The sequence below is a fragment of the Tyto alba genome, unplaced genomic scaffold (genome assembly GCF_018691265.1).
Source record: "Tyto alba isolate M040663 unplaced genomic scaffold, T.alba_DEE_v4.0 Super-Scaffold_17, whole genome shotgun sequence".
Taxonomy (NCBI): domain Eukaryota; kingdom Metazoa; phylum Chordata; class Aves; order Strigiformes; family Tytonidae; genus Tyto; species Tyto alba.
Window position 1 is genome coordinate 8,245,647 of NW_024881279.1, and position 25,148 is coordinate 8,270,794.

At 59.9% G+C, this 25,148-nt stretch overlaps 3 protein-coding genes and 1 long non-coding RNA gene across 6 annotated transcripts; 2 read left to right on the forward strand and 2 right to left on the reverse strand.

The window, feature by feature from the left end:
- The first annotated feature begins 253 nt into the window (after nucleotides 1-253).
- Nucleotides 254-6,487, forward strand: LOC122153234 (cationic amino acid transporter 2-like). 2 transcript variants are annotated; one of them, XM_042790208.1, is made up of 12 exons: nucleotides 254-453; nucleotides 1,167-1,539; nucleotides 1,652-1,807; nucleotides 2,074-2,242; nucleotides 2,498-2,631; nucleotides 2,982-3,204; nucleotides 3,683-3,819; nucleotides 4,200-4,302; nucleotides 4,423-4,562; nucleotides 4,935-5,101; nucleotides 5,734-5,842; nucleotides 6,098-6,487. In XM_042790208.1, the coding sequence occupies exons 1-12, from the start codon at nucleotides 445-447 to the stop codon at nucleotides 6,178-6,180; spliced, it is 1,803 nt and encodes a 600-aa protein (XP_042646142.1). In that variant the 5' UTR covers nucleotides 254-444; the 3' UTR covers nucleotides 6,181-6,487. The 2 variants fall into 2 exon arrangements, with proteins under 2 accessions (XP_042646142.1, XP_042646143.1); XM_042790209.1 differs by lacking the exon at nucleotides 254-453 and adding an exon at nucleotides 463-492.
- A 653-nt stretch (nucleotides 6,488-7,140) lies between these two features.
- Nucleotides 7,141-9,160, reverse strand: LOC122153237. The gene is made up of 3 exons (XR_006165097.1): nucleotides 8,540-9,160; nucleotides 8,206-8,303; nucleotides 7,141-8,059 (listed from the first exon to the last, which is right to left on the reverse strand). It is a non-coding gene; the product is annotated as an uncharacterized LOC122153237 (long non-coding RNA).
- A 140-nt stretch (nucleotides 9,161-9,300) lies between these two features.
- On the forward strand, nucleotides 9,301-15,442 carry LOC122153235 (cationic amino acid transporter 2-like). The gene is made up of 12 exons (XM_042790210.1): nucleotides 9,301-9,430; nucleotides 10,144-10,516; nucleotides 10,629-10,784; nucleotides 11,051-11,219; nucleotides 11,475-11,608; nucleotides 11,959-12,181; nucleotides 12,660-12,796; nucleotides 13,177-13,279; nucleotides 13,400-13,539; nucleotides 13,912-14,078; nucleotides 14,689-14,797; nucleotides 15,053-15,442. Exons 1-12 carry the CDS (start codon nucleotides 9,422-9,424, stop codon nucleotides 15,133-15,135), a joined length of 1,803 nt encoding a protein of 600 aa, XP_042646144.1. The 5' UTR covers nucleotides 9,301-9,421; the 3' UTR covers nucleotides 15,136-15,442.
- Nucleotides 15,440-24,866, reverse strand: LOC104368052 (coiled-coil domain-containing protein 69). Of its 2 annotated transcripts, none has more exons than XM_042790213.1 (9): nucleotides 24,669-24,866; nucleotides 19,512-19,581; nucleotides 18,885-19,048; nucleotides 18,573-18,648; nucleotides 18,310-18,383; nucleotides 17,975-18,076; nucleotides 17,496-17,615; nucleotides 17,162-17,259; nucleotides 15,440-17,015 (listed from the first exon to the last, which is right to left on the reverse strand). In XM_042790213.1, exons 1-9 carry the CDS (start codon nucleotides 24,714-24,716, stop codon nucleotides 16,847-16,849), a joined length of 921 nt encoding a protein of 306 aa, XP_042646147.1. In that variant the 5' UTR covers nucleotides 24,717-24,866; the 3' UTR covers nucleotides 15,440-16,846. The 2 variants fall into 2 exon arrangements, with proteins under 2 accessions (XP_042646147.1, XP_042646146.1); XM_042790212.1 differs by having other exon boundaries at nucleotides 19,512-20,979.
- Nucleotides 24,867-25,148: the final 282 nt, after the last annotated feature.

The following is a 25,148-nucleotide window of genomic DNA, read 5'->3' on the forward strand; positions in this document are numbered from 1 at the left end:
TACATAAAAATATATAAATATTCATCTAAATTCTGAGAAGTGCCCACCCATTTCCAGGGAATCTAATGCGTATGACACTACCTCCGTGCAAGCATACTGAATTGAGGAAGGGTCTCTGGTGGTCTCTGGTGGTCGTTTTGAAGTATAGACCTTCACTCAGTTCACAACTCCCGGTTTGGATTGCGTTTTGGTACGCAGACGTGTTTATCTTGTCCCTGCAAGCAGGGCCTGTTATTCACAACTCGCACAGACCTTCTTATCTTGTGTTTACAAAGTTGACGCAAAGGGGGCGTGTTCCTTGTTTGCTGACTAAATGTCTTAAGTCTTTGGTATAAGGAGGAGAGCCAGGGTCTTCCCAGAAGGGATTGAAGGGGAGAATGTAAGTGGGGCTGCCTGGTGCTCGCCATCCCTGTCGGCTTGCAGCTGGAACAATTTGCCCAAAAGATGGCCAGAGTAAGTAGTTTGTTTGCTGAAGAAGGGAAAATCATGAGGGTGAGATGCCCTGGGTGGGACCGGTGTTGTGGAGCGGCGGGGTGGGAAGAGAGCCCCAGCTGGCCTGGCCTCGGGCAGTGGCTCTCTGGCCCCCAGGAGACACAGCAGTTGTCCTGGGGGTTGGGGCTCCCTGTGTCATTAGGGCTTACAGCACCCCATGCTGCGGGCCAGGGTGCTGGCACTGCTGCAGGGAGGTCCCTTGTCCCCTGCGGGCGCCACGCCGCAGCAGGGACCGAGTGGCCCTGTGATCCTCGGTGCTGCTGGGCTGGGATGTACCGGTGGGCAGGGTCTCCAGCTGGGTCAGTGGGGATTCCAGTCAGTGAGGATGCCGCTGGAGCAATAGGACTTTCTGAACTGGCAGGGGGCCAGGCAGGTGCTCTTGTCCCCTCTCACTGTAGCATGGATCAGACAGAGCCCAGCAAAGCCCAGTCATGCCTTGCTCCCCTTCTCGCTGGGAAGAGAGAGCAACGCCGCCACTTTAGCCCCATCTTGCTCCAAAATGCGCTGCTTTTTGAGCCGGGACAGAAAACGGACAGCACCCACGGGGTTCAGAAAGCAGTGTGTGGACGGTGGGAGCTGAAAGGAAAACCTTCAGGCTGGGTTTGGGTCACATCCCCAGGGCAGTGACCACGGGGCAGCAGCATCCTCACGCCTGCTGCTTTCCTCTCCCGCAGATGCCGTGCTGGGGCAGCCTGCTCTCTGGCTTGAAGACTGTTTCACGCAAAAAGCGAGTCCCAGCCACCTTGGAGGGCTCCAGCTGTCGCCGCCACCTCTCCACTGGGGACCTTGTCGCCTTGGGATTGGGCAGCACGCTGGGGGCTGGCATCTACATCATGACAGGGCAAGTGGCTAAGAGCATCTCTGGCCCAAGCATCGTCCTTTCTTTCCTGATTGCAGCCTTGGTGTCTGCTCTGGCCGGGCTGTGCTACGCCGAATTCGGGACCCGCGTGCCCCTGGCCAGGTCCGCCTATCTCTACAGCTACGTGACAATGGGCGAGCTGTGGGCCTTCATCTCTGGGTGGAATCTGGTGCTGTCCTATGCCATCGGTATAAGCCCTTTTGATCCCTTCACCTTCTCTTTGCATTGTTGGCTTTGCTGGGTGTCATTCCCAGACCCTATGGGGCCACCATCATTGCCCCAGCTGCCACCTCTCCCCAGGTACCAGCAGTGTTGCAAAGGTCTGGAGCGCTAACTTTGACCATCTCCTCAACGGGCAGATCTGGAGGATTTTCGGTGCTGAAACATCTACGAGTTTTGTGGGGCTCACAGAATACCTGAATGTCTTTGCTGCTGTCCTGGTGATCCTGCTGACAGGTAGGATGCCTCCCCCCCCGTGCCACCCTCCATCATGTGGGATGAGCTCCTCAGCCCAGCTTGGGCTTTTCTGGATGGTGCTGATCCCTCTGAGGTTGTGACATGTACCTGAGCAAAGAATGGGGAATACAGGGGGAATCTGGAGGAATCTGCAGATCTTCCTAACTGTACCCACTGTCCCCACGTTTCCACCCTCCCCAGTAATGTCTACCCTGGGGCTGGTGTCATCCAGGGAGCTCGGCCAGTTGTGCTGTTTTTATCCGCAGGGATTCTTTGCTTTGGAGTGAAAGAGTCCGCCACAGTCAACAAAGTCCTAACAGCTGTCAACTTGCTTGTCCTGCTCTTCGTCACAGTGAGTGGCTTCATCAAAGGTGACTTGAGCAACTGGCAGCTCACGGAGGATGAACTGCCACAGGCAGCTGCCCACGAGACTGGGTATGAGGGGCTCTGCTCTCCCTGAGCTGTCTTCAGAGGGGGATGGGGATGGCCGGGTCATCCCCCGAATGCTTTATCCCAATCAATCCCGCTTTCTCCCATTTCTCCCTGCCCCTTTGGCAGAAGTCCTAAGCCCTGCTGGGTTGATGCCGGAGGGGTGAGGAGGTTGCATGGAGCGTTCAGCCTGGCCCCATCCTGGGACCCCACTGCACTGACCCCTCTGCACTGCCTGAGTCTTCTTCCTCCTCCTCCCAGGAACCAGTCCGTGGCCGACGTGACCAGTGCCTTTGGGGTGGGAGGCTTCATGCCCTATGGTTTCACTGGGACCTTGGCTGGCGCCTCTATCTGTTTCTATGCATTTATTGGATTTAGCAACATCACTACCACAGGTAAGTGAGGTGGGGAGAGATGCCGGTGGGACCTTCCCCTGCAGGCTGTGGGGCCGTGGAAGCGATTCTCCGTTCCGCCCTGGGAGCTGGTGTAGGGCTGGGATGGGAATGGGCACATTCCAGGCTCTGTGCTGCAGCCGCTTTCTCCTGCCCTCTGTGCTCAGAGCAGGAACGGTAAGAGTCCCTGTGGCAATCCTGGGACAATCCTGGAGCAGACAGTCCCTACCCCCATAGCCCTGGAGCCCAGGAGCTGCAGTGGTCCTTGCTAGAAGGCCTCTGTGACCCCTCCCATGGGGGTATATGGAATATTGAATGAACATCCATTTTTACAACTGAGTTTTCCTCCCCAGGGGCAGACGTGAGGGACCCACAGAGATCTTTCCCCCTCAGCATCATCCTCTCCCTCCTCATCTGCTTCCTCATGTACTTTGGGGTGTCTGCTGCCCTCACCCTGATGATGCCCTACTACCTTGTGGAGGCCATGAGCCCACTTCCACTGGCTTTTGAATACGTTGGCTGGATCAATGCACAGTGTGCTGTGGCTGCGGGGTCACTGTGCACCCTGACAAGCAGGTGAGGGGAGTCCTCCAATGGCAGCTCTGTGGCCCCGAGCAAGGTTGCACTGGAGCTATAACACATCCCCAACCCCTTCCTTCTGACTGCTCTGCTCAGCCAAAATCCCTCAGCCCATTCTCAAACCCCGTTGCTCTCCTCCTGGCCCCTCACGATCAAGGAGATCATCCCCTTGGCATGCAACTTATAGCCCAAAATTGGCAGAAGTGGTTGGGTATTTGGTGGCACCGTGACCACAGGAGCAGACTGGGGTGTCTCGGTGTGCACAGGGCTCCCAGTGACCTGTGGACGTCACTTCCCCAATACTGTCCCTCATCATATGTTGAGGGAGGTGATGGTCTTTTCAGCATGGTCTTGAGAAGGTCATGGACCATAGAGATGAACAGGAGCTCCCTTGGCAGCCAAGGAGGAGCAAAAGGCAGCAAGGCATCTCCTGGATTCCTGCCCTCTTTTCCCCCATCTCATCCCCTCTCCGCAGCCTCCTGGGTTCCTTGTTCCGCATACCATGGATCCTGTATTCAATGGCTCAAGACGGACTTTTCTTCAAACCTCTGGCCAAAGTAAATAGCCGTCAGTGCCCAGTGGTGGCAACGTTGGTGTCTGGAGGAATGGCAGGTGGGTGAGCAATTGGGCTACCCCTTAACCTGGAGCAGGGCTTGGTGGATGCCCTCCTTCAGCAGGAGAACATAGACCCCCTAGCTTGCCAGGAGGTTTTTGAGCAATATTTCTCCAGCCAGAGGGAGGTCTCCTTGCTGTGGGTGAAGACCGTTTGGCCTTGGTGATGTCCCAGGCACCAGTTCATCCTCTCCGAGCTGCCAGGCAGGAGGTGGTGGGATGCTTTGCACTAGTGACCAAAGCATCACCGATCACTGAGGTGCTTGAGTCATGTTGCAGCGGGTGTTGGGGGACCCGGGGTGGGGAGCAGAGCTGAGATGGGCCCAGCAGCAGCGCTGCCAGCTCTGCCTGGAGGCTGAAAGGGCTTCTCATCCCCACAGCTCTCCTGGCCCTTCTCTTTGACTTGAAAGTCCTCATTGACATCATGTGCATTGCCACGCTGATGACCTACTCGCTGGTGGCTGTCTGCGTGCTGCTGCTCAGGTGAGACTGCTGGGGACAGGGCTCACCCTACGTCTGACGTTGGCCATGCCTGGGGCAAGGCACTGGCCTTGGTGCGCTGCAGGTGCACCTTGACCTTGACATCCAGTATCTTCTCCTCAGGTATCGGCCCCCCAGCACTCAGGACACTGGTGCAGGGCAGGACCAGGATGTGCAGATCTGGTGGCACCGTGTTGTGTGGCCGCCTGTGCATCCCACCTCAGAGTCCTTCGCTGTGGTGGCCTGGGCTGTGGCAGCCGTAGGTACGCCCGGGAGCGATGGGTGGGCTTTACGGGGAGCTGGTGTGGGGGGACCCGTGGGGACATTGCTGCTGTAGCGTGGGCTGGCAGGTTCCTGCTCCCTGAAAACCACCCGGCAGTGGGATGCAGGCAGGGCAGCCTGGCTCCCTCCTGCCCTCTCCCGACTGCCCCAACGGGACCTCGGGACACTTCCCGCTCCCCCCACGTCCCAGACTGCAGAGAAAAGCTCGACCCACCATGAAGAGCCACCCAGGCGGGTGCCCTGGTTGTCCTTTGTCCCTCCCAGCATGGCAGCCTGGGCGCTGCACCCGGGGAGAGGGACGGGCTCAGCGTGGGGAAGCGCTGCCCTGACACGCTGCCGTGGTCCCTCCGCAGCCGCCCTGGCCGTCGCCGTGAGCTGTGTGAGCATCGCTGGGCTGCCCTGCCTCCAGGCCGGGGGTGCTTGGTGCGTCGCTGCTCTGGCTCTGCCTCTCCTGGGGATCGTGGTGGCAGCTCTGCTCATCTGGAGGCAACCTCAGAGCCAGGAGAGAGCATCCTTCATGGTGAGCACAGAGGCCAGCCCTCGGGGACCGTCCTCAGGGGGAAGGACCTGGGGGATGGAGGGCAGGCAAGTGCTGCAGCCCCATGGGGAAAAGGTTACGTTACACAGGGGGAGTGTTCCCTCTGCTTCAGGTCAGGCAGAGCTTTGCTGCATCCATGTTGAGCTGTCGGAGGCATCACCGGGCAGCTCACGCGGTTTTCTGTAGGGACTGTGAGGGCTGCCTGCTTCTTCCCCCTGTGTCTCACAGGCCAAAGGGGCACCTCCTGCAGCCCCAGCGGAGCCCAGTGCCTGCTGCACAAACCAGAGCTGCTCTTTGGTAAAGAGAAACCTAGTCCTGACCCCCTGGGTTGGTTTTGCTAGTGGTTTACTTCCTCCCCCCTAAATCCTGCAGCACCTCCTGCCCCAGTGCAGGAACGGTCAACCAAACCATCCTCCACGAGCATCCCTCCCCAGCACAGACTGCAGTGCCAGCTCAGGTCTCCGAGCCAGGCAGCCAGGCTGGGCTTCTCCTCACCTGTCAGCAACTAGCCAAAGCAGCAAAGAGCCAAATTTGGCTGTGAAACCTGGGTCCGTGGGCCAGCCAGTGCCTGCGGGTGAAGGCACAACCCTGTTTCCTGTGCTTGGTCCCTTCAGGTTCCCTGCCTGCCCTTCCTGCCGCTCCTCAGCATCACCATCAACTGTGTCCTGATGGCCTGGCTCCGTGCGGGCGCCTGGATGTGGTACCTGATCTGGATGGCCATCGGTAAGCCTGGCCACCCTCCAGGTGCCAGAGCTGGCAGCAGCCTCTTTGCGTGAAGCAGAGCTGGTTTGAGAGGCCGGGGCATTACTGCTGGCTGCAGAGGGGTGGTGGGCGGGTGGAAGTGATGCTGAACTTTAACGTTAAAGGGTGGCGGGAGCACCCTGTCCTCTGATGTGTGGCCCAAAGGAGTGGGAGCTTTGCGGCTGGGAGGGGAGGGAAGAGACAGGGTCCCCCATACCCTATTCTGCCCGTTCCCAGGTTTCCTGATTTACTTTGGCTACGGGATCCGGCACAGCACCGAGAACCACCCGCCAGAAGGGGCAGAACACCAGGAGCTGTGAACAAGCACGGCCGAGGTGCCCCCAGGGCACTGAGGGACTGTGAGGTGCCCGTCTGCTCCAGGGCAATAAAGGAGAGAGGCTGGTCCCCGAGTGCCCGGCTCCCTCCAGCCTGTGCCTGCGGGGCAAAGAGGCCCCCGGGGCTGAAGGTCCCATCCCACGGAGGGGCACAGCCCTCACACAAGTCTGGGAGCTGTTCTCTCTGGAGTCTGGTGAACCTCCCTGAGCAACGTGAATCCTCGTGGCAAGCCCCCGCTGAAAGACTGTTGTTTGGAGAGGATAAAGCAGACAAATGGTTTTGCCGCTGTTACTGGGTTGTGGGTTGTTTGTATTTTATTTTTTTTTCCTTTGAAACCACTTTCTGCCACCCCTCAACTTCCTCCTGTATCCTTGCCCACCCTGTCCCTCAGCCGCCGCTCATGGCTACAGCATCTGGTGCATCCCCCCACATCCCTGAGGTGGCTTTGCAAAGCGGGTGGCTGCCCCACCACCCATCCCTGCAGCCATGGGGATGCACGGTGCAGTGAGTGCCCTGGGGGGACAGGCCAGTGACAGCCTCCAGTGCAGTGACCGTCCCACCACACCCGTGCGCCCAGTGGAAAGTGCCTGTGTGCATCCAGCCCCGACCCGCAGCCGTGCTGGCAGCATCTTCCCCGCCGGGGCTGCGCTGGCTTGGAGCAGGGAGGGCTGTGACCTGCTGGCAGCTGCCCCTGAAGCCTTCTCCCCCTCGGGAGGATGCTCTGCTCCCCCCGTGTGCCCCTCGGGGTGTGCAGCCTCTGCCCGGCTGTGGGGGAGAAGAGGGGGCTGGTGGTGCTGCTGATGGGCAGCGGCTACAAGGAGTGCTTGGCATCTGGGTGGCAGCGGGGGGGGGGCACGCCTGGGCTGCCGGAACGATCCCCGGGAGCCGCTTGCTGAAGATGGGGAGAGGAGGGCACGGGTGGGAGCCCTGTCTGAGCCCCCCTCCCCAGGGAGTGAGGCAGCTCCCGGGCAGGGGAAGGCCTGCTTACCCTGGAAATGGCAGGAGTGGGTGTCATCGCCTTGGGGCAGCCTGAGCAGGAGGCCAAGGCCCAAAATGGCACAGGCGGACATGGTCTACAGCAAGGGCAGCGCCGGAGGTGGCAGGTACACCCCGCTGCAGCCGTCCCTCCTGCCCGTCGCTGCCACCCCGTCAAAGTCTCTGTGGCTCAGCCCTGGGCTTGGCCGCCCGCTTCCCAGGGATGCTCCCCCGGGGAATGAGGTGTCTTAACAGCACTATGTCCCCGGCACCCTCCTCATCCTCCCGATGCTCGTCCCCAGCCCGGTGAGCGCCTCATCTTCCTCGCCTGACCCCCCCGGGCAGCACTGCTGCTGGTTATGCTCAGAGCCAAGCGCTGGGGCGGATCCAGCCCAATGCACATCTGTGTGTCCTGGCTGACCCCTTTCACCCCCAGAAAGCCCCCCCCGCAGGGGAAGGGGTGCAGGGCTGGCACGGGGAGTAGGGGGAGGGTGGCCGGGGTCTCCGTGCAGCCCCGCGAGGGCTGGGCAAAGGCAGGCGCGAGCGTCCAGCGAAATGCTCCATCGCCCCGATGGGACGGGGCCACCCCGAGGGCTCGGTCAGCCCCGGGGTCCTGCCCCGGCAGCGGGGGGCCCTTGTGAGAGCAGCCCCGGGCTCACGCTCCCGGAGGAAAGCCCCGCCAGCCCCCCCGGCAGCGCTCGGTGCCGGTCGGCGGGGTGCTACGTGGCGATGGGGGGCACCTCGCCGGCAGCGGTGGGGAAGGGGGAGCCGTCCCCCCCGTTGAGCAGGCGGTACAGCAGCTCCTCCTTCTCGCGGCGAGCCTGCTCCCGCAGCTGCGCCTCCTTCTCCAGGTCCCCGCGGGCGGCCAGGAGCTCCTCCGACAGCTGCCTGCGGGCAAACGGCTCCGCTGAGGGAGCCGCGGCCCCCTCCGCTCCCCGCACAGCACCCGCTGGCACCGCAGGATGAGGCGCGTCCCGCTCCCCCCGTGGGAGGTGCCACCGGGGAGCCGGTGGGCGCGTGGGACCGGCGCTTACCTCGCCACCACCAAGTGGTTCTGGCTGCGAACTTGCAAGTCCTCGTTCTCCTGCTGCAGAATCTTCACCTTCTCCTCCAGCAGAAGGTTCCTCTCCGCCTGGAAGCGGGGAACGAGGGTGAGGAGGGAGCTGGAAAGGACCGCTGAACCCCCCCGCCCCCGCCACCCCATGCTGGAGGGAATGCTGGCTTGGTGGGAGCGTTGTGACAACGCATCCACATCTCCCCCCCACTCCAAGAGAGCTCTGCGTCAGCTGCAATTTCTGGACAGGGTTCAGGTGGGGAGAAGAGATGGAAAGAGGAACGCCCGCTTGTCACCCCCTCCTTTCAACTCACCACGGTCTCCAGGTTCAGCAGCTTCTTGCCCAGGCCGTGGATGTGCTCGTTTCCTCCAAAACCTGCTCCGCAGATTGAGATGAGGGTGCTGGTGTGAAGGAGCAGGGACACAGGGAAGGGCTTCCCCCTTCCATCTGCACAGGCAGCTTTGAAACGTTAACTAGGCTCCCTCAATAATGCCTCTGAGCCTATTGGCACTGCAGGCTTGCGTGTAGGATTTGGAAGGTGTTGTGGAAAAAAATATTTCTGCCTAGAGTTCCCCTTGTGCAGCCTGGAGTGGTGGTCAGTGGGGGTGTTACCAAAAATCATAAGCGATAAAACTCTCCAAACCAAAAGACAGTTTAGAAAGCTGACATTGGTTTATTGCAGCGCTGGGTGCACAGGGGATTTCTCCTCCGAACATCATGCACATGAAGTGACAAAAGCACACTCGTTCTATACATAAAAATATATAAATATTCATCTAAATTCTGAGAAGTGCCCACCCATTTCCAGGGAATCTAATGCGTATGAGACTACCTCCGTGCAAGCATACTGAATTGAGGAAGGGTCTCTGGTGGTCTCTGGTGGTCGTTTTGAAGTATAGACCTTCACTCAGTTCACAACTCCCGGTTTGGATTGCGATTTGGTACGCAGACTTGTTTATCTTGTCTGTGCAAGCAGGGCCTGTTATTCACAACTCGCACAGACCTTCTTATCTTGTGTTTACAAAGTTGACGCAAAGGGGGCGTGTTCCTTGTTTGCTGACTAAATGTCTTAAGTCTTTGGTATAAGGAGGAGAGCCAGGGTCTTCCCAGAAGGGATTGAAGGGGAGAATGTAAGTGGGGCTGCCTGGTGCTCGCCATCCCTGTCGGCTTGCAGCTGGAACAGTATGCCCAAAAGATGGCCAGAGTAAGTAGTTTGTTTGCTGAAGAAGGGAAAATCATGAGGGTGAGATGCCCTGGGTGGGACCGGTGTTGTGGAGCGGCGGGGTGGGAAGAGAGCCCCAGCTGGCCTGGCCTCGGGCAGTGGCTCTCTGGCCCCCAGGAGACACAGCAGTTGTCCTGGGGGTTGGGGCTCCCTGTGTCATTAGGGCTTACAGCACCCCATGCTGCGGGCCAGGGTGCTGGCACTGCTGCAGGGAGGTCCCTTGTCCCCTGCGGGCGCCACGCCGCAGCAGGGACCGAGTGGCCCTGTGATCCTCGGTGCTGCTGGGCTGGGATGTACCGGTGGGCAGGGTCTCCAGCTGGGTCAGTGGGGATTCCAGTCAGTGAGGATGCCGCTGGAGCAATAGGACTTTCTGAACTGGCAGGGGGCCAGGCAGGTGCTCTTGTCCCCTCTCACTGTAGCATGGATCAGACAGAGCCCAGCAAAGCCCAGTCATGCCTTGCTCCCCTTCTCGCTGGGAAGAGAGAGCAACGCCGCCACTTTAGCCCCATCTTGCTCCAAAATGCGCTGCTTTTTGAGCCGGGACAGAAAACGGACAGCACCCACGGGGTTCAGAAAGCAGTATGTGGGCGGTGGGAGCTGAAAGGAAAACCTTCAGGCTGGGTTTGGGTCACATCCCCAGGGCAGTGACCACGGGGCAGCAGCATCCTCACGCCTGCTGCTTTCCTCTCCCGCAGATGCCGTGCTGGGGCAGCCTGCTCTCTGGCTTGAAGACTGTTTCACGCAAAAAGCGAGTCCCAGCCACCTTGGAGGGCTCCAGCCGTCACCGCCACCTCTCCACTGTGGACCTTGTCGCCTTGGGATTGGGCAGCATGCTGGGGGCTGGCATCTACATCATGACAGGGCAAGTGGCTAAGAGCATCTCTGGCCCAAGCATCGTCCTTTCTTTCCTGATTGCAGCCTTGGTGTCTGCTCTGGCCGGGCTGTGCTACGCCGAATTCGGGTCCCGCGTGCCCCTGGCCAGGTCCGACTATCTCTACAGCTACGTGACAATGGGCGAGCTGTGGGCCTTCATCTCTGGGTGGAATCTGGTGCTGTCCTATGCCATCGGTATAAGCCCTTTTGATCCCTTCACCTTCTCTTTGCATTGTTGGCTTTGCTGGGTGTCATTCCCAGACCCTATGGGGCCACCATCATTGCCCCAGCTGCCACCTCTCCCCAGGTACCAGCAGCGTTGCAAAGGTCTGGAGCGCTAACTTTGACCAGCTCCTCAACGGGCAGATCTGGAGGATTTTCGGTGCTGAAACATCTATGAGTTTTGTGGGGCTGGCAGAATACCTGGAAGTCTTTGCTGCAGTCCTGGTGATCCTGCTGACAGGTAGGATGCCTCCTCCCCCGTGCCACCCTCCATCATGTGGGATGAGCTCCTCAGCCCAGCTTGGGCTTTTCTGGATGGTGCCGATCCCTCTGAGGCTTTGACATTTCCCTGAGCAAAGAATGGAGAATACAGGGGGAATCTGGGGAAATCTGCAGATCTTCCTAACTGTACCCACTGTCCCCATGTTTCCACCCTCCCCAGTAATGTCTACCCTGGGGCTGGTGTCATCCAGGGAGCTCGGCCAGTTGTGCTGTTTTTATCCGCAGGGATTCTTTGCTTGGGAGTGAAGGAGTCCACCACAGTCAACAAAGTCTTAACAGCTGTCAACTTGCTTGTCCTGCTCTTCGTCATAGTGAGTGGCTTCATCAAAGGTGACTTGAGCAACTGGCAGCTCAGGGAGGATGAACTGCCACAGGCAGCTGCCCACGAGACTGGGTATGAGGGGCTCTGCTCTCCCTGAGCTGTCTTCAGAGGGGGATGGGGATGGCCGGGTCATCCCCCGAATGCTTTATCCCAGTCAATCCCGCTTTCTCCCATTTCTCCCTGCCCCTTTGGCAGAAGTCCTAAGCCCTGCTGGGTTGATGCCGGAGGGGTGAGGAGGTTGCATGGAGCGTTCAGCCTGGCCCCATCCTGGGACCCCACTGCACTGACCCCTCTGCACTGCCTGAGTCTTCTTCCTCCTCCTCCCAGGAACCAGTCCGTGGCCGACGTGACCAGTGCCTTTGGGGTGGGAGGCTTCATGCCCTATGGTTTCACTGGGACCTTGGCTGGCGCCTCTATCTGTTTCTATGCATTTATTGGATTTAGCGACATCACTACCACAGGTAAGTGAGGTGGGGAGAGATGCCGGTGGGACCTTCCCCTGCAGGCTGTGGGGCCATGGAAGCGATTCTCCGTTCCGCCCTGGGAGCTGGTGTAGGGCTGGGATGGGAATGGGCACATTCCAGGCTCTGTGCTGCAGCCGCTTTCTCCTGCCCTCTGTGCTCAGAGCAGGAACGGTAAGAGTCCCTGTGGCAATCCTGGGACAATCCTGGAGCAGACAGTCCCTACCCCCATAGCCCTGGAGCCCAGGAGCTGCAGTGGTCCTTGCTAGAAGGCCTCTGTGACCCCTCTCATGGGGGGATATGGAATATTAAATGAACATCCGTTTTTACACCTGAGTTTTCCTCCCCAGGGGCAGACGTGAGGGACCCGCAGAGATCCTTCCCCCTCAGCATCATCCTCTCCCTCCTCATCTGCTTCCTCATGTACTTTGGGGTGTCTGCTGCCCTCACCCTGATGATGCCCTACTACCTTGTGGAGGCCATGAGCCCACTTCCACTGGCTTTTCAATATGTTGGCTGGATCAATGCACAGTGTGCTGTGGCTACGGGGTCACTGTGTGCCCTGACAAGCAGGTGAGGGGAGTCCTCCAATGGCAGCTCTGTGGCCCCGAGCAAGGTTGCACTGGAGCTATAACACATCCCCAACCCCTTCCTTCTGACTGCTCTGCTCAGCCAAAATCCCTCAGCCCATTCTCAAACCCCGTTGCTCTCCTCCTGGCCCCTCACGATCAAGGAGATCATCCCCTTGGCATGCAACTTATAGCCCAAAATTGGCAGAAGTGGTTGGATATTTGGTGGCACCGTGACCACAGGAGCAGACTGGGGTGTCTCTGTGTGCACAGGGCTCCCAGTGACCTGTGGACGTCACTTCCCCAATACTGTCCCTCATCATATGTTGAGGGAGGTGATGGTCTTTTCAGCATGGTCTTGAGAAGGTCATGGACCATAGAGATGAACAGGAGCTCCCTTGGCAGCCAAGGAGGAGCAAAAGGCAGCAAGGCATCTCCTGGATTCCTGCCCTCTTTTCCCCCATCTCATCCCCTCTCTGCAGCCTCCTGGCTTCCTTGTTCCGCATACCATGGATCCTGTATTCAATGGCTCAAGACGGACTTTTCTTCAAACCTCTGGCCAAAGTTAATAGCCGTCAGTGCCCAGTGGTGGCACTGTTGGTGTCTGGAGGAATGGCAGGTGGGTGAGCAATTGGGCTACCCCTTAACCTGGAGCAGGGCTTGGTGGATGCCCTCCTTCAGCAGGAGAACACAGACCCCCTAGCTTGCCAGGAGCTGTTTGAGCAATATTTCTCCAGCCAGAGGGAGGTCTCCTTGCTGTGGGTGAAGACCGTTTGGCCTTGGTGATGTCCCAGGCACCAGTTCATCCTCTCCGAGCTGCCAGGCAGGAGGTGGTGGGATGCTTTGCACTAGTGACCAAAGCATCACCGATCACTGAGGTGCTTGAGTCATGCTGCAGCGGGTGTTGGGGGACCCGGGGTGGGGAGCAGAGCTGAGATGGGCCCAGCAGCAGCGCTGCCAGCTCTGCCTGGAGGCTGAAAGGGCTTCTCATCCCCACAGCTCTCCTGGCCCTTCTCTTTGACTTGAAAGTCATGGTTGACATCATGTGCATTGCCATGCTGATGACCTACTCGCTGGTGGCTGTCTGCGTGCTGCTGCTCAGGTGAGACTGCTGGGGACAGGGCTCACCCTACACCTGACGTTGGCCATGCCTGGGGCAAGGCACTGGCCTTGGTGCGCTGCAGGTGCACCTTGACCTTGACATCCAGTATCTTCTCCTCAGGTATCGGCCCCCCAGCACTCAGGACACTGGTGCAGGGCAGGACCAGGATGTGCAGATCTGGTGGCACCGTGTTGTGTGGCCGCCTATGCATCCCACCTCAGAGTCCTTCGCTGTGGTGGCCTGGGCTGTGGCAGCCGTAGGTACGCCCGGGAGCGATGGGTGGGCTTTACGGGGAGCTGGTGTGGGGGGACCCGTGGGGACATTGCTGCTGTAGCGTGGGCTGGCAGGTTCCTGCTCCCTGAAAACCACCCGGCAGCGGGATGCAGGCAGGGCAGCCTGGCTCCCTCCTGCCCTCTCCCGACTGCCCCAACGGGACCTCGGGACACTTCCCGCTCCCCCCACGTCCCAGACTGCAGAGAAAAGCTCGACCCACCATGAAGAGCCACCCAGGCCGGTGCCCTGGTTGTCCTTTGTCCCTCCCAGCATGGCAGCCTGGGCGCTGCACCCGGGGAGAGGGACGGGCTCAGCGTGGGGAAGCGCTGCCCTGACACGCTGCTGTGGTCCCTCCGCAGCCGCCCTGGCCGTCGCCGTGAGCTGTGTGAGCATCGCTGGGCTGCCCTGCCTCCAGGCCGGGGGTGCTTGGTGCGTCGCTGCTCTGGCTCTGCCTCTCCTGGGGATCGTGGTGGCAGCTCTGCTCATCTGGAGGCAACCTCAGAGCCAGGAGAGAGCATCCTTCATGGTGAGCACAGAGGCCAGCCCTCGGGGACCGTCCTCAGGGGGAAGGACCTGGGGGATGGAGGGCAGGCAAGTGCTGCAGCCCCATGGGGAAAGGGTTACGTTACACAGGGGGAGTGTTCCCTCTGCTTCAGGTCAGGCAGAGCTTTGCTGCATCCATGTCGAGCTGTCGGAGGCATCACCGGGCAGCTCACGGGGTTTTCTGTAGGGACTGTGAGGGCTGCCTGCTTCTTCCCCCTGTGTCTCGCAGCCCCAGTGGAGCCCAGTGCCTGCTGCACAAACCAGAGCTGCTCTTTGGTAAAGAGAAACCCAGTCCTGACCCCCTGGGTTGGTTTTGCTAGTGGTTTACTTCCTCCCCCTTAAATCCTGCAGCACCTCCTGCCCCGGTGCAGGAACGGTCAGCCAAACCATCCTCCACGAGCATCCCTCCCCAGCACAGGCTGCAGTCCCAGCTCAGGTCTCTGAGCCAGGCAGCCAGGATGGGCTTCTCCTCACCTGTCAGCAACTAGCCAAAGCAGCAAAGAGCCAAATTTGGCTGTGAAACCTGGGTCCGTGGGCCAGCCAGTGCCTGCGGGTGAAGGCACGACCCTGTTTCCTGTGCTTGGTCCCTTCAGGTTCCCTGCCTGCCCTTCCTGCCGCTCCTCAGCATCACCATCAACTGTGTCCTGATGGCCTGGCTCCGCGCGGGCGCCTGGATGTGGTACCTGATCTGGATGGCCATCGGTAAGCCTGGCCACCCTCCAGGTGCCAGAGCTGGCAGCAGCCTCTTTGCGTGAAGCAGAGCTGGTTTGAGAGCCCGGGGCATTACTGCTGGCTGCAGAGGGGTGGTGGGCGGGTGGAAGTGATGCTGAACTTTAACGTTAAAGGGTGGCGGGAGCACCCTGTCCTCTGATGTGTGGCCCAAAGGAGTGGGAGCTTTGCGGCTGGGAGGGGAGGGAAGAGACAGGGTCCCCCATACCCTATTCTGCCCGTTCCCAGGTTTCCTGATTTACTTTGGCTACGGGATCCGGCACAGCACCGAGAACCACCAGCCAGAAGGGGCAGAACCCCAGGAGCTGTGAACAAGCACGGCCGAGGTGCCCCCAGGGCACTGAGGGACTGTGCGGTGCCCGTCTGCTCCAGGGCAATAAAGGAGAGAGGCTGGTCCCCGAGTGCCCGGCTCCCTCCAGCCTGTGCCTGCGGGGCAAAGAGGCCCCCGGGGCTGAAGGTCCCATCCCACGGAGGGGCACAGCCCTCACACAAGTCTGGGAGCTGTTCTCTCTGGAGTCTGGGGAACCTCCCTGAGCAACGTGAATCCTCGTGGCAAGCCCCCGCTGAAAGACTGTTGTTTGGAGAGGATAAAGCAGACAAATGGTTTTGCCGCTGTTACTGGGTTGTGGGTTGTTTGTATTTTATTTTTTTTTCCTTTGAAACCACTTTCTGCCACCCCTCAACTTCCTCCTGTATCCTTGCCCACCCTGTCCCTCAGCCGCCGCTCATGGCTACAGCATCTGGTGCATCCCCCCACATCCCTGAGGTGGCTTTGCAAAGCGGGTGGCTGCCCCACCACCCATCCCTGCAGCCATGGGGATGCACGGAGCAGTGAGTGCCCTGGGGGGACAGGCCAGTGACAGCCTCCAGTGCAGCGACCGTCCCACCACACCCGTGCGCCCAGTGGAAAGTGCCTGTGTGCATCCAGCCCCGACCCGCAGCCGTGCTGGCAGCATCTTCCCCGCCGGGGCTGCGCTGGTTTGGAGCAGGGAGGGCTGTGACCTGCTGGCAGCTGCCCCTGAAGCCTTCTCCCCCTCGGGAGGATGCTCTGCTCCCCCCGTGTGCCCCTCGGGGTGTGCAGCCTCTGCCCGGCTGTGGGGGAGAAGAGGGGGCTGGTGGTGCTGCTGATGGGCAGCGGCTACAAGGAGTGCTTGGCATCTGGGTGGCAGCGGGGGGGGGGGCACGCCTGGGCTGCCGGAACGATCCCCGGGAGCCGCTTGCTGAAGATGGGGAGAGGAGGGCACGGGTGGGAGCCCTGCCTGACCCCCCCTCCCCAGGGAGTGAGGCAGCTCCCGGGCAGGGGAAGGCCTGCTTACCCTGGAAATGGCAGGAGTGGGTGTCATCGCCTTGGGGCAGCCTGAGCAGGAGGCCAAGGCCCAAAATGGCACAGGCGGACATGGTCTACAGCAAGGGCAGCGCCGGAGGTGGCAGGTACACCCCGCTGCAGCCGTCCCTCCTGCCCGTCGCTGCCACCCCGTCAAAGTCTCTGTGGCTCAGCCCTGGGCTTGGCCGCCCGCTTCCCAGGGATGCTCCCCCGGGGAATGAGGTGTCTTAACAGCACTATGTCCCCGGCACCCTCCTCATCCTCCCGATGCTCGTCCCCAGCCCGGTGAGCGCCTCATCTTCCTCGCCTGACCCCCCCGGGCAGCACTGCTGCTGGTTATGCTCAGAGCCAAGCGCTGGGGCGGATCCAGCCCAATGCACATCTGTGTGTCCTGGCTGACCCCTTTCACCCCCAGAAAGCCCCCCCCGCAGGGGAAGGGGTGCAGGGCTGGCACGGGGAGTAGGGGGAGGGTGGCCGGGGTCTCCATGCAGCCCCGCGAGGGCTGGGCAAAGGCAGGCGCGAGCGTCCAGCGAAATGCTCCATCGCCCCGATGGGACGGGGCCACCCCGAGGGCTCGGTCAGCCCCGGGGTCCTGCCCCGGCAGCGGGGGGCCCTTGTGAGAGCAGCCCCGGGCTCACGCTCCCGGAGGAAAGCCCCGCCAGCCCCCCCGGCAGCGCTCGGTGCCGGTCGGCGGGGTGCTACGTGGCGATGGGGGGCACCTCGCCGGCAGCGGTGGGGAAGGGGGAGCCGTCCCCCCCGTTGAGCAGGCGGTACAGCAGCTCCTCCTTCTCGCGGCGAGCCTGCTCCCGCAGCTGCGCCTCCTTCTCCAGGTCCCCGCGGGCGGCCAGGAGCTCCTCCGACAGCTGCCTGCGGGCAAACGGCTCCGCTGAGGGAGCCGCGGCCCCCTCCGCTCCCCGCACAGCACCCGCTGGCACCGCAGGATGAGGCGCGTCCCGCTCCCCCCGTGGGAGGTGCCACCGGGGAGCCGGTGGGCGCGTGGGACCGGCGCTTACCTCGCCACCACCAAGTGGTTCTGGCTGCGAACTTGCAAGTCCTCGTTCTCCTGCTGCAGAATCTTCACCTTCTCCTCCAGCAGAAGGTTCCTCTCCGCCTGGAAGCGGGGAACGAGGGTGAGGAGGGAGCTGGAAAGGACCGCTGAACCCCCCCGCCCCCGCCACCCCATGCTGGAGGGAATGCTGGCTTGGTGGGAGCGTTGTGACAACGCATCCACATCTCCCCCCCACTCCAAGAGAGCTCTGCGTCAGCTGCAATTTCTGGACAGGGTTCAGGTGGGGAGAAGAGATGGAAAGAGGAACGCCCGCTTGTCACCCCCTCCTTTCAACTCACCACGGTCTCCAGGTTCAGCAGCTTCTTGTCCAGGCCGTGGATGTGCTCGTTCTTCATCTCGATGACGAAGTGCAGGCTCTCCAGCTCCTGCTCCCAGAAGGGACTGGGGCTCCCGTGCTCCTGTGAGGCACAGGGGGGGCACAAGAGCTGCAGCAGGGTGGGCACTCTGGGCATCTGCCGTGGTTCACCCCCCTACACATGACATCAGTGCGCTAGTGTTCTCAGCTGGGGCCCTGCATAGCCCATGATTGGCTTGAACCCACAAAGTACCACATTCCGCCCATCACTTGTGTTCAAGTGACCCCAACAGCCTGGGTACCTCCCAGGGACAGGGATTTTCTCCCCCCTTCAGCTGTCCTGTGCCCCCCCTCAGCTCCATCCCCACCTCTCCCCACGCTCAGGATCCATCAGAGAGTCACCCCTGGCTTTGGCCAGCATCCCAGAGGCAGGTCCCCCCTCCCTGGCACCTCTCCCTGCACCTGGATGTGCTTCTTGTAGTCTGTGCTCAAAAGCGACTCCTCCACCCGCTTTATCCTCTCCTGGAAGGACTTCAGCTGGGAATTCAGAGCCTGGATGGTCTCCTAGGACAGCCGAGGAAGAAGGGAAATGGGAAGTACCCGGGATTTCATCATGAGCAGGGGCACTGCAGGGCTATGACTCCCTGATAAACCCAAGGCTGGAGGAGCCTGCATGGTCCCCAAGCACACCAGAGACTGAGCTGGCCAGCAAGGGGCTTGGGCACCTTGGCTGAACCAGCAGATGGTCCTCAAGCCCTCCCCAGGCTCTCCCTCCCCAGGGATATTTCTGCAGGTACCTGTAAGGCCGCCTGGGATCTGTGGTGGGACTCTGCCAGAAGCAGCTTCTCCTGCTCATGTGCTCTCTGGAGCTCTGCAAAGGGGACACAAGCCAACTGTCTCTGGTGCAGGGACACTGGGACAGCGAGCCCCACCTGAGCCCCACAATGCCATGGAGCAGTGGGGCAGTGTCCCCACAACCCCACATGAAGCCAGAGGGGCACCAGCAGTGGGGGGTGAGCGGGCAGGGGGCTGTGGGGAGTCTGGTTGTCCCGGCACACACCTTGCAGGGTCTCCATGTGCTCTCTCCTCAGGGCATCAAACTGCTCCTCCAGCTCCAGGTCTTTTCCCTTTTCCACCTGGGAAGGAGGGAGATGACAGACCGGGTGTAAGGGATGCTCTGGCCCTCCCCATGCCCCGTAATTTATTGCCAGCCCCACACTTCTCCTGGCTTCCTAACCCCTTCCTCCTCCCAAAAGGGGGACAGCCCAGCCCAGCGTGTGCCAGGTCCATGATCACTGCCAGGGAAGCCCTGGCTGGCCACACGCTCCCTGCCCGGCCGCTGCCCCCAGCAGCATCCACCTTTTCAACCGACCTGGATGTTAACGTCCTGGGTGATTCCGGGGGTGCCTGCCTGGCCAGCATCCCGCAGCTGCTCCTCCTCCTCCTCCTGGACTTGGAGGAGTCTCCTGCTCTCCGTCTGCTCCTCTCGCAGTGTTGCCTTCTCCTTCCCATCTTCAGGCGACAGGGTGGCATTGGCTGCAACGCAAACGTGGCTGAACCGGCACCAGAGGCATCCTGCTAACCCGGATGCTTAGATGTCCTGGGCAGCCAAGGTGCCAGCACGGTGGCCTGGGTTCAGCCCCTGTCCTCTTCCCACTGGACAAATACCACCCCTCCAACATGGCACTGGTGCAAAGTAACGCTAATTTGGATGGCGCTGGCAGACTCAAAGAGGACACAGCTTGTTGGGCCTCCTGCCCTGGGGACAACCTGCCTGCTGGAGAGGACAGGATGCCATCGTCTCCAGGATGCCATCGTCTCCAGGATGCCATCATGTCTGCCTGCCTGCACCAGCACCATGTCGGGGCTGCAGCCATCATCATCATCCTCATCCTCCTCGGCCCCGGGGCAGGCTGGCTGCCCTGGGGTCTTGTCCTACTGCTTTCTTCGTATCACACTGAGAAAGCACAGAAAGGGGAGACACACATTTTCCTCTTACCTTTCTCTGTCTTCAAGACTGTGAGCTCCTGGGTAGCCGGTCCCCTCTGCTGCTGGGCTTTTAGCTGTCTCTGGCAGAGAAAGAGGGGGCTGGAGCAGAGGGGGGACAAAGGGGGGGCAGGTGGCTGCAAGCAGAGAACACCCTGCAGCCAGGCACCCTGTGCTGAGCACACTTCAGCCCTGCTAAAACACTGGTGCTCGAGCAGCAGTGGTCCCTGCCCGACCCCCTGCTCTCTGACAGCCCCGAGCACCCATGGCACCCATGGCTGCTGGCAAGCAGCCCTGAGCTTGTGACATTTCTCTGTGCCCTGGACACTTCCATTGCCAGCCACCGGCTGGAAAACCTGGGGGATGCTCACAACCCCCGCTGACATGGTGCTGGTGCAAAATAGGCTCTGGCAGCAAAACATTTGGTTGGGGAGAGCAGGCAGCACTTGGCAAGGCTCTGGCTATGGTGCTTCCTTGCCACCCTGATCCTGCCCTGTCCCCACTTCCCCGGGATGCTCAGGGCCAGCCTGGTCCCTGGCACCTTGCAGCACCCCAAACACACCCCTCTGCCAGTGCCTTACACAGCTGGGCTTTGACACAGCCCACGCTGGAGCAGGAGTGAGAAATTTAAAATAACCATAAATCAGAGGCGGTGCCGACCCTGTGCAGGACTGGCAGCAGGCGAGGGCTGGCGGCGGCGCGAGTGATGACCTCAGGAGCACAGGAATGTGCTGCTTGGCCCCGCGCACTCCCGCATGCTCCCACTGCTGCCGCGGGGCTGATATTACCCAGAGCCAGGAGCTGCCTTCAGCAACACAGCTCCTCAGGATGCCTTCCAGCCCTGCATGGGTTTAATTTAGTTACTTGGAGGCGAGGAGGAAAATTTTTTTTTTAAAAAAAGGATATATTTTTATCCGTTGCTGAAATATAGAAGCAAAGCTCGCCTGATCTCACAGCTCGGCCTCCCTGGTGCAGGGCAAATCTTGCCCCTGCTGCCCATCGCTGGGTTGTGCTTCTGGGCAGGGGTATGGATGCACCGTAGGTGAGGGAATCCACCTGCAGACACATTGCTGCTCTCTAGTCCCTGGCAAAGCTGCCCCTAAAAATACCAGTCCTTAATGAAACCAGCCTGTGGGGAGCCGGGGACCCCACTGTGCAGGCTGCACCCCGGCTTGGTCCTGCTGTCACAGCGGCGTGGCCAAATACAGACCAGATTAGGGAGCCTGGCTTGGGAAAAAAGCGAGGCAAAAAAAACAGGCGTCCCTGCCCCCGCCTCCCCTGCAGCCCCCCTTCTGAAGCTGGAGGGAAACACAGTTGCCAGAGAGAGCAGGAAAACTCTGAAGCTCTGGGAAGCCGCGGCTTTATCTTCCCTTCTATGGCGTGAGCGGCCACGGCGTTGAACGCGGCCCAGGCAGCGGGGCGAGGAGGCACCAGACGGTCGGGATTCACAGGGTTTGTTCTCACTGCTGCCACGGCTTGCCCTGCAAATGTGGAGTGCCCGAGGATGCCACTGAGCCACGGTAGTCCTAGTTGCAAAGGGTCCCCAGGGTCTCCAGCCCTGCACCCATCTCATGCTGATGTGCATCCCCCTGCGATTTAATGTACCCTGTGACCCGTGCTGGGTTTTGGAGACTGGTGGTAGGGTGGGTAGATGAGACAGTTGGGGGTCTGCAAGCCCTGGGGGAATGATGGGAACCTCAAAGACACCCCCCTCTTTTTGCAACAGAGCAAAGGCTGTGCGGGAAGACTGTCTTGGCACCGTGGGGGTCACACAGCCCAACAGGGTTTGGGATGATCTGAGCCTTTCTGGTAGCAGGATGTAGGTATCCTCCTCCAGGAGTGACCTCCAAACCTCACCTGCCCAAACCACACTGCTTCTGTGGCATGTGTCCTGCTCACTGGAGAAGGTGATGCTCAAGGACAGAAAGCCCAGGACTGGTCACCCCTGATCACCCCCCATAGCACAGGCAATGTCCCCAGAATGGATCCAGGGGACTTTCAACTCTCCCCCATACCCCAAACTCAGCAGGATGGGGCCTCAGAGTCCCTCAGCTGCTCAAGGAGAACGATTTGAGACAACTGCACTGAACTCAGTAAGGGCTAAATGGAGAAAGAGGTATGCCAGAATCAGCAGACAAATCTAAATACCTGCCCCAGGGCTACAAGAGAGGCAACACTCCTATCTCTAGGAGCAATTAAAATAGCATCTGGAGCTAATTTTACTCCTAAGCACTCAATTGTCATTTGGGATGAGAGCTCCACCACCGAAACCAGGGTGAAAAGTAAATGTGGCTAAAAAGTAACCGAAATATAGAGGCACTTTCTGCTGACACTTCAAAGAGCAGCATGTGACACCTGCATCTCTGGTATCGCCCTGCACATTTTGGAGGGCTGGAAGACAGTCACAGTATTCACTGTGTGTGAAAGCAGCAGGCTGGGAGTTGCTCCAGCTGGGACAGCTTTGGCTTGGGGAAGAAGCAGCCCGAATTTCCCACAGGTGCAGGCCATCGGCAGCGCTGCTTGTCCTGCAAGGTCTCAGCATGGAAACCTCTGGCTTCAGCTTTGAGGAAGCTCATGCCAAAAAATACCTTCTAGCTATATATGAAAAAAAAAAAAAAAGTATCCATGCTCTTAGAACTAAATATTTCTAATGGTCTGGAGCAAGTCTGTTTATGGATGGATTAATCGGGATTTCCAGCAGAACCAGAGGCATCTTGTAACGTGCCAGTGGTAGGGAGCACCTGTGCAGAAGCAGCCAGCATGGTGCAGGCAGCTGGGTCAGCTGCAGCCTCTGCTTCAGCTTTTAGAGTGAGGTGGGGTTTTGTACTGTATTTTTCTTCCTCTTTTCCTGTTTTACAAGTTTTGTACTGTATTTTTCTTCCTCTTTTCCTGTTTTACAAGTACGTGAAGCAATTAAATCATGCAACATTACCAACAGCAAAGGAAATCACAAAGAGGCAGGAAACAAGTATTTAAATCCTGACTCTGTTCCTGGGGATGAGGTTTTCCTTTGTGGCTGTGGAAAAGGGGGCCAGGATTTGGCCCATGACCCTAAAACTTTCCTGGGACCCACAGAAGATGCTCAGTGCTGCCAGAGCAATGCTGGCACAGGTCTGTGGGACCTGTCTTTGATTCTGCTGCTTGTTTTTCTTCCGGCATCGGTTGTGTTACAAGATGGCTATCACCTCTCGTACAGTCAGATCTGTGCCACAGACCGTACGCAACTCCTTCACGCTGCTGACAGCCCCAGGGTTTGTGTCCTGACCTTTCCCTGGCTCCTGCTGCTACATATAGTTCCTATAGCTCCAAAATATATTCACCCCAACCCTGGAAGGTGGCCAAGCCTCAGCCTTGATGCTTTGGGAAGGCATCTTGGCTTCTCTCACACCAGGAGCACAACTGAAGGGCAAGGAGTGACCATGAGTGGCCAAGCACGGGTGGATGGAGCTGAAGGGGAAGGGACCCTTGGGGACAGTGCCCACAGCTCGGGGCCAGGCTCTGGCTGCGATACCTGCGCCCGTGCCCCCTTATCACCCCACTGTCCACAGACCGATGACGGGAAGGACAAGGCTGCCAGGCCACCTCCCCCGGCGCACGCAGCGGCGCCTGATATGCTGTCCACCCACCAAACCCAGCCCAGCACGGCCTCTCCAAGGTCACCTCCAACCCGGGACCGGCCCCAAAAGCTCCACAGCCTCCAACTTCATGACAGCCTCCAGCCCCGTCATGTGCAGCCGGGGGCTGCCTGGGCTTCCCCATGGGGTTTGAGGGCTCCCTCATCCCCATGGGACCAGCTCTGCAAGTCCACCCATCAGCTGTGGGAGGGTGAAGGTCTCCCACCCCACCTTATGGTACCCTGGACATGAGAATGTGGGCAGGAGCGGCTCAATGCGCGCCCTTTACCCCTCTTTGCCATAAAGGGGATTTCTGGTGCTGCTTTCAGATTAACTTGCAACTTAGTCATAGCAGCAGGGCTGTTTTACCGGGGACAAATCACGGTGAGCCACGCTGCAAGGCTGAGCAGAAGAGCTCAAGAGCGGGAAAGTGCAGGGAGGTGTCTGTGGGCAAATTACATTGACTTAAATTTCCGCATTTTGGTAAACGTGGGGCTCAACACCTCAGATCTTGGGGCTGCTGTTTCTCCCTGTCCCATGCCCATTTGTTCAAAGCTCTGAGAATCACAAACCATCCCAGAAGTGTCTGATCTTATGACACAGAGAAGAGCGTTGGGTTTTTTTCCATGATATGGAGAAGCAGCCAAGCTTTCAGGTGCTGTAAATAAAGGCACTTGCTGGCTCCGAGGCTGAGCGACCTCCGCGCCGGCTCCCCCCACACATCCCAGCAGTGAGTTGTGCTTCGGCTGTGTGGACCCGGGCGGCCGAGCTCTCACAGCTGCCTCGTGTAGGGGGGCACACCGGCACCATGGGGCCTTTCCAACTTTCCTCCTGCCCCTGTCACCCTCCAGCAACCACGACCCACTGATACCAATACACATAGCACATCCAACTCCACAAACAACTCCTGAGGCTGATGGCGGGGCAGTAAGGCAGCATGAGCACATCAAAAAATAACAATAATTAGCAGCAGATAATTTCTAGACCTTAACTTGCAGAAGAGCTCTTCAGTGCAGACCTATGCACTGAGATCCGCTGGGGACTCAGAGTGTTCCCCTGCAGAAGTGTCACCTTCAGCACAAGAGGGGGACCTGGCACAAGGGGGGACACAACTTTTAGGAGAAGGGAGGATGCTGTGGGAGGATGGCAGAGGTCTAGCTGGGGGAAGCCATCCCTGGCCTATATGGGACCAGCATTTCCAACAGGCATTGTAACCCCAGATGCTGCACCCCCCTTTAGTACGGGCTTCCCTGTGATGTGGGGGGCAGCCGGGCAGGTGGCTGCCAACTCCCGCTGTGCCCGGTGCCAACTCGCCCCCCTACAACACCCGTGGGGTCACACGCAGCCGGGGCTCCCAGGGCGGGGAGGGGGGAGACGCTGGGTGCTCCCCCCAGCACACCTCTTCCCCAGCAGCACAAACAAGGCTCCGCGCAAACCCCAGCCCCGCGCGAACCCCAACTCCGTGAGAACCCCAACAAACACGCACAGTCGACCCCCCCCCCGCGACGCCGGATCCCCCCGCGAAGCCCAGCCCAGCAAACCCCCGCAGCCGGTACCTTGCCGCCGGCGGGGCAGCAGCGCAGGGCGCTGCCGGTGCCGCCCATGGAGCCCCCCCCGGCCGGGAGCCCGCTCAGCCGCGGGGCGCGGGGCGCTGCATCCCCCGGCGAGCGGCTGCCGCTGCCCGGTGGGACGGGACGGGACGGGACGGGACGAGCTGCCCCAGCTGGCAGGGAGAAAAAAAAAAAAAAAAAAAAAAAAAATTAAAAAGAAAAAAGAAAAAAAAAAAAAAAGAAAGAAAAAAAAAAAAGTCCCCGCAGCTGCTCGCAGGCAGTGCCGGGAGAGGGTGCTCTGCACCCCCGAGCCGCGGGCAGGGCCCCCGCCGCAGCCAGCCCGCCCCCAGGGCTGGCCCTGGGCCCCCTCCACTCTAGGGTGTCCCCGCCCTGGGTGCTTCGTCCCAAGTGGGACTCCCCCGGCCCCGGGAATGCTCTGTTCCTGGGGTCCCTTGCAATGAGGATGCTCCATGCTGGGTGGGGGGA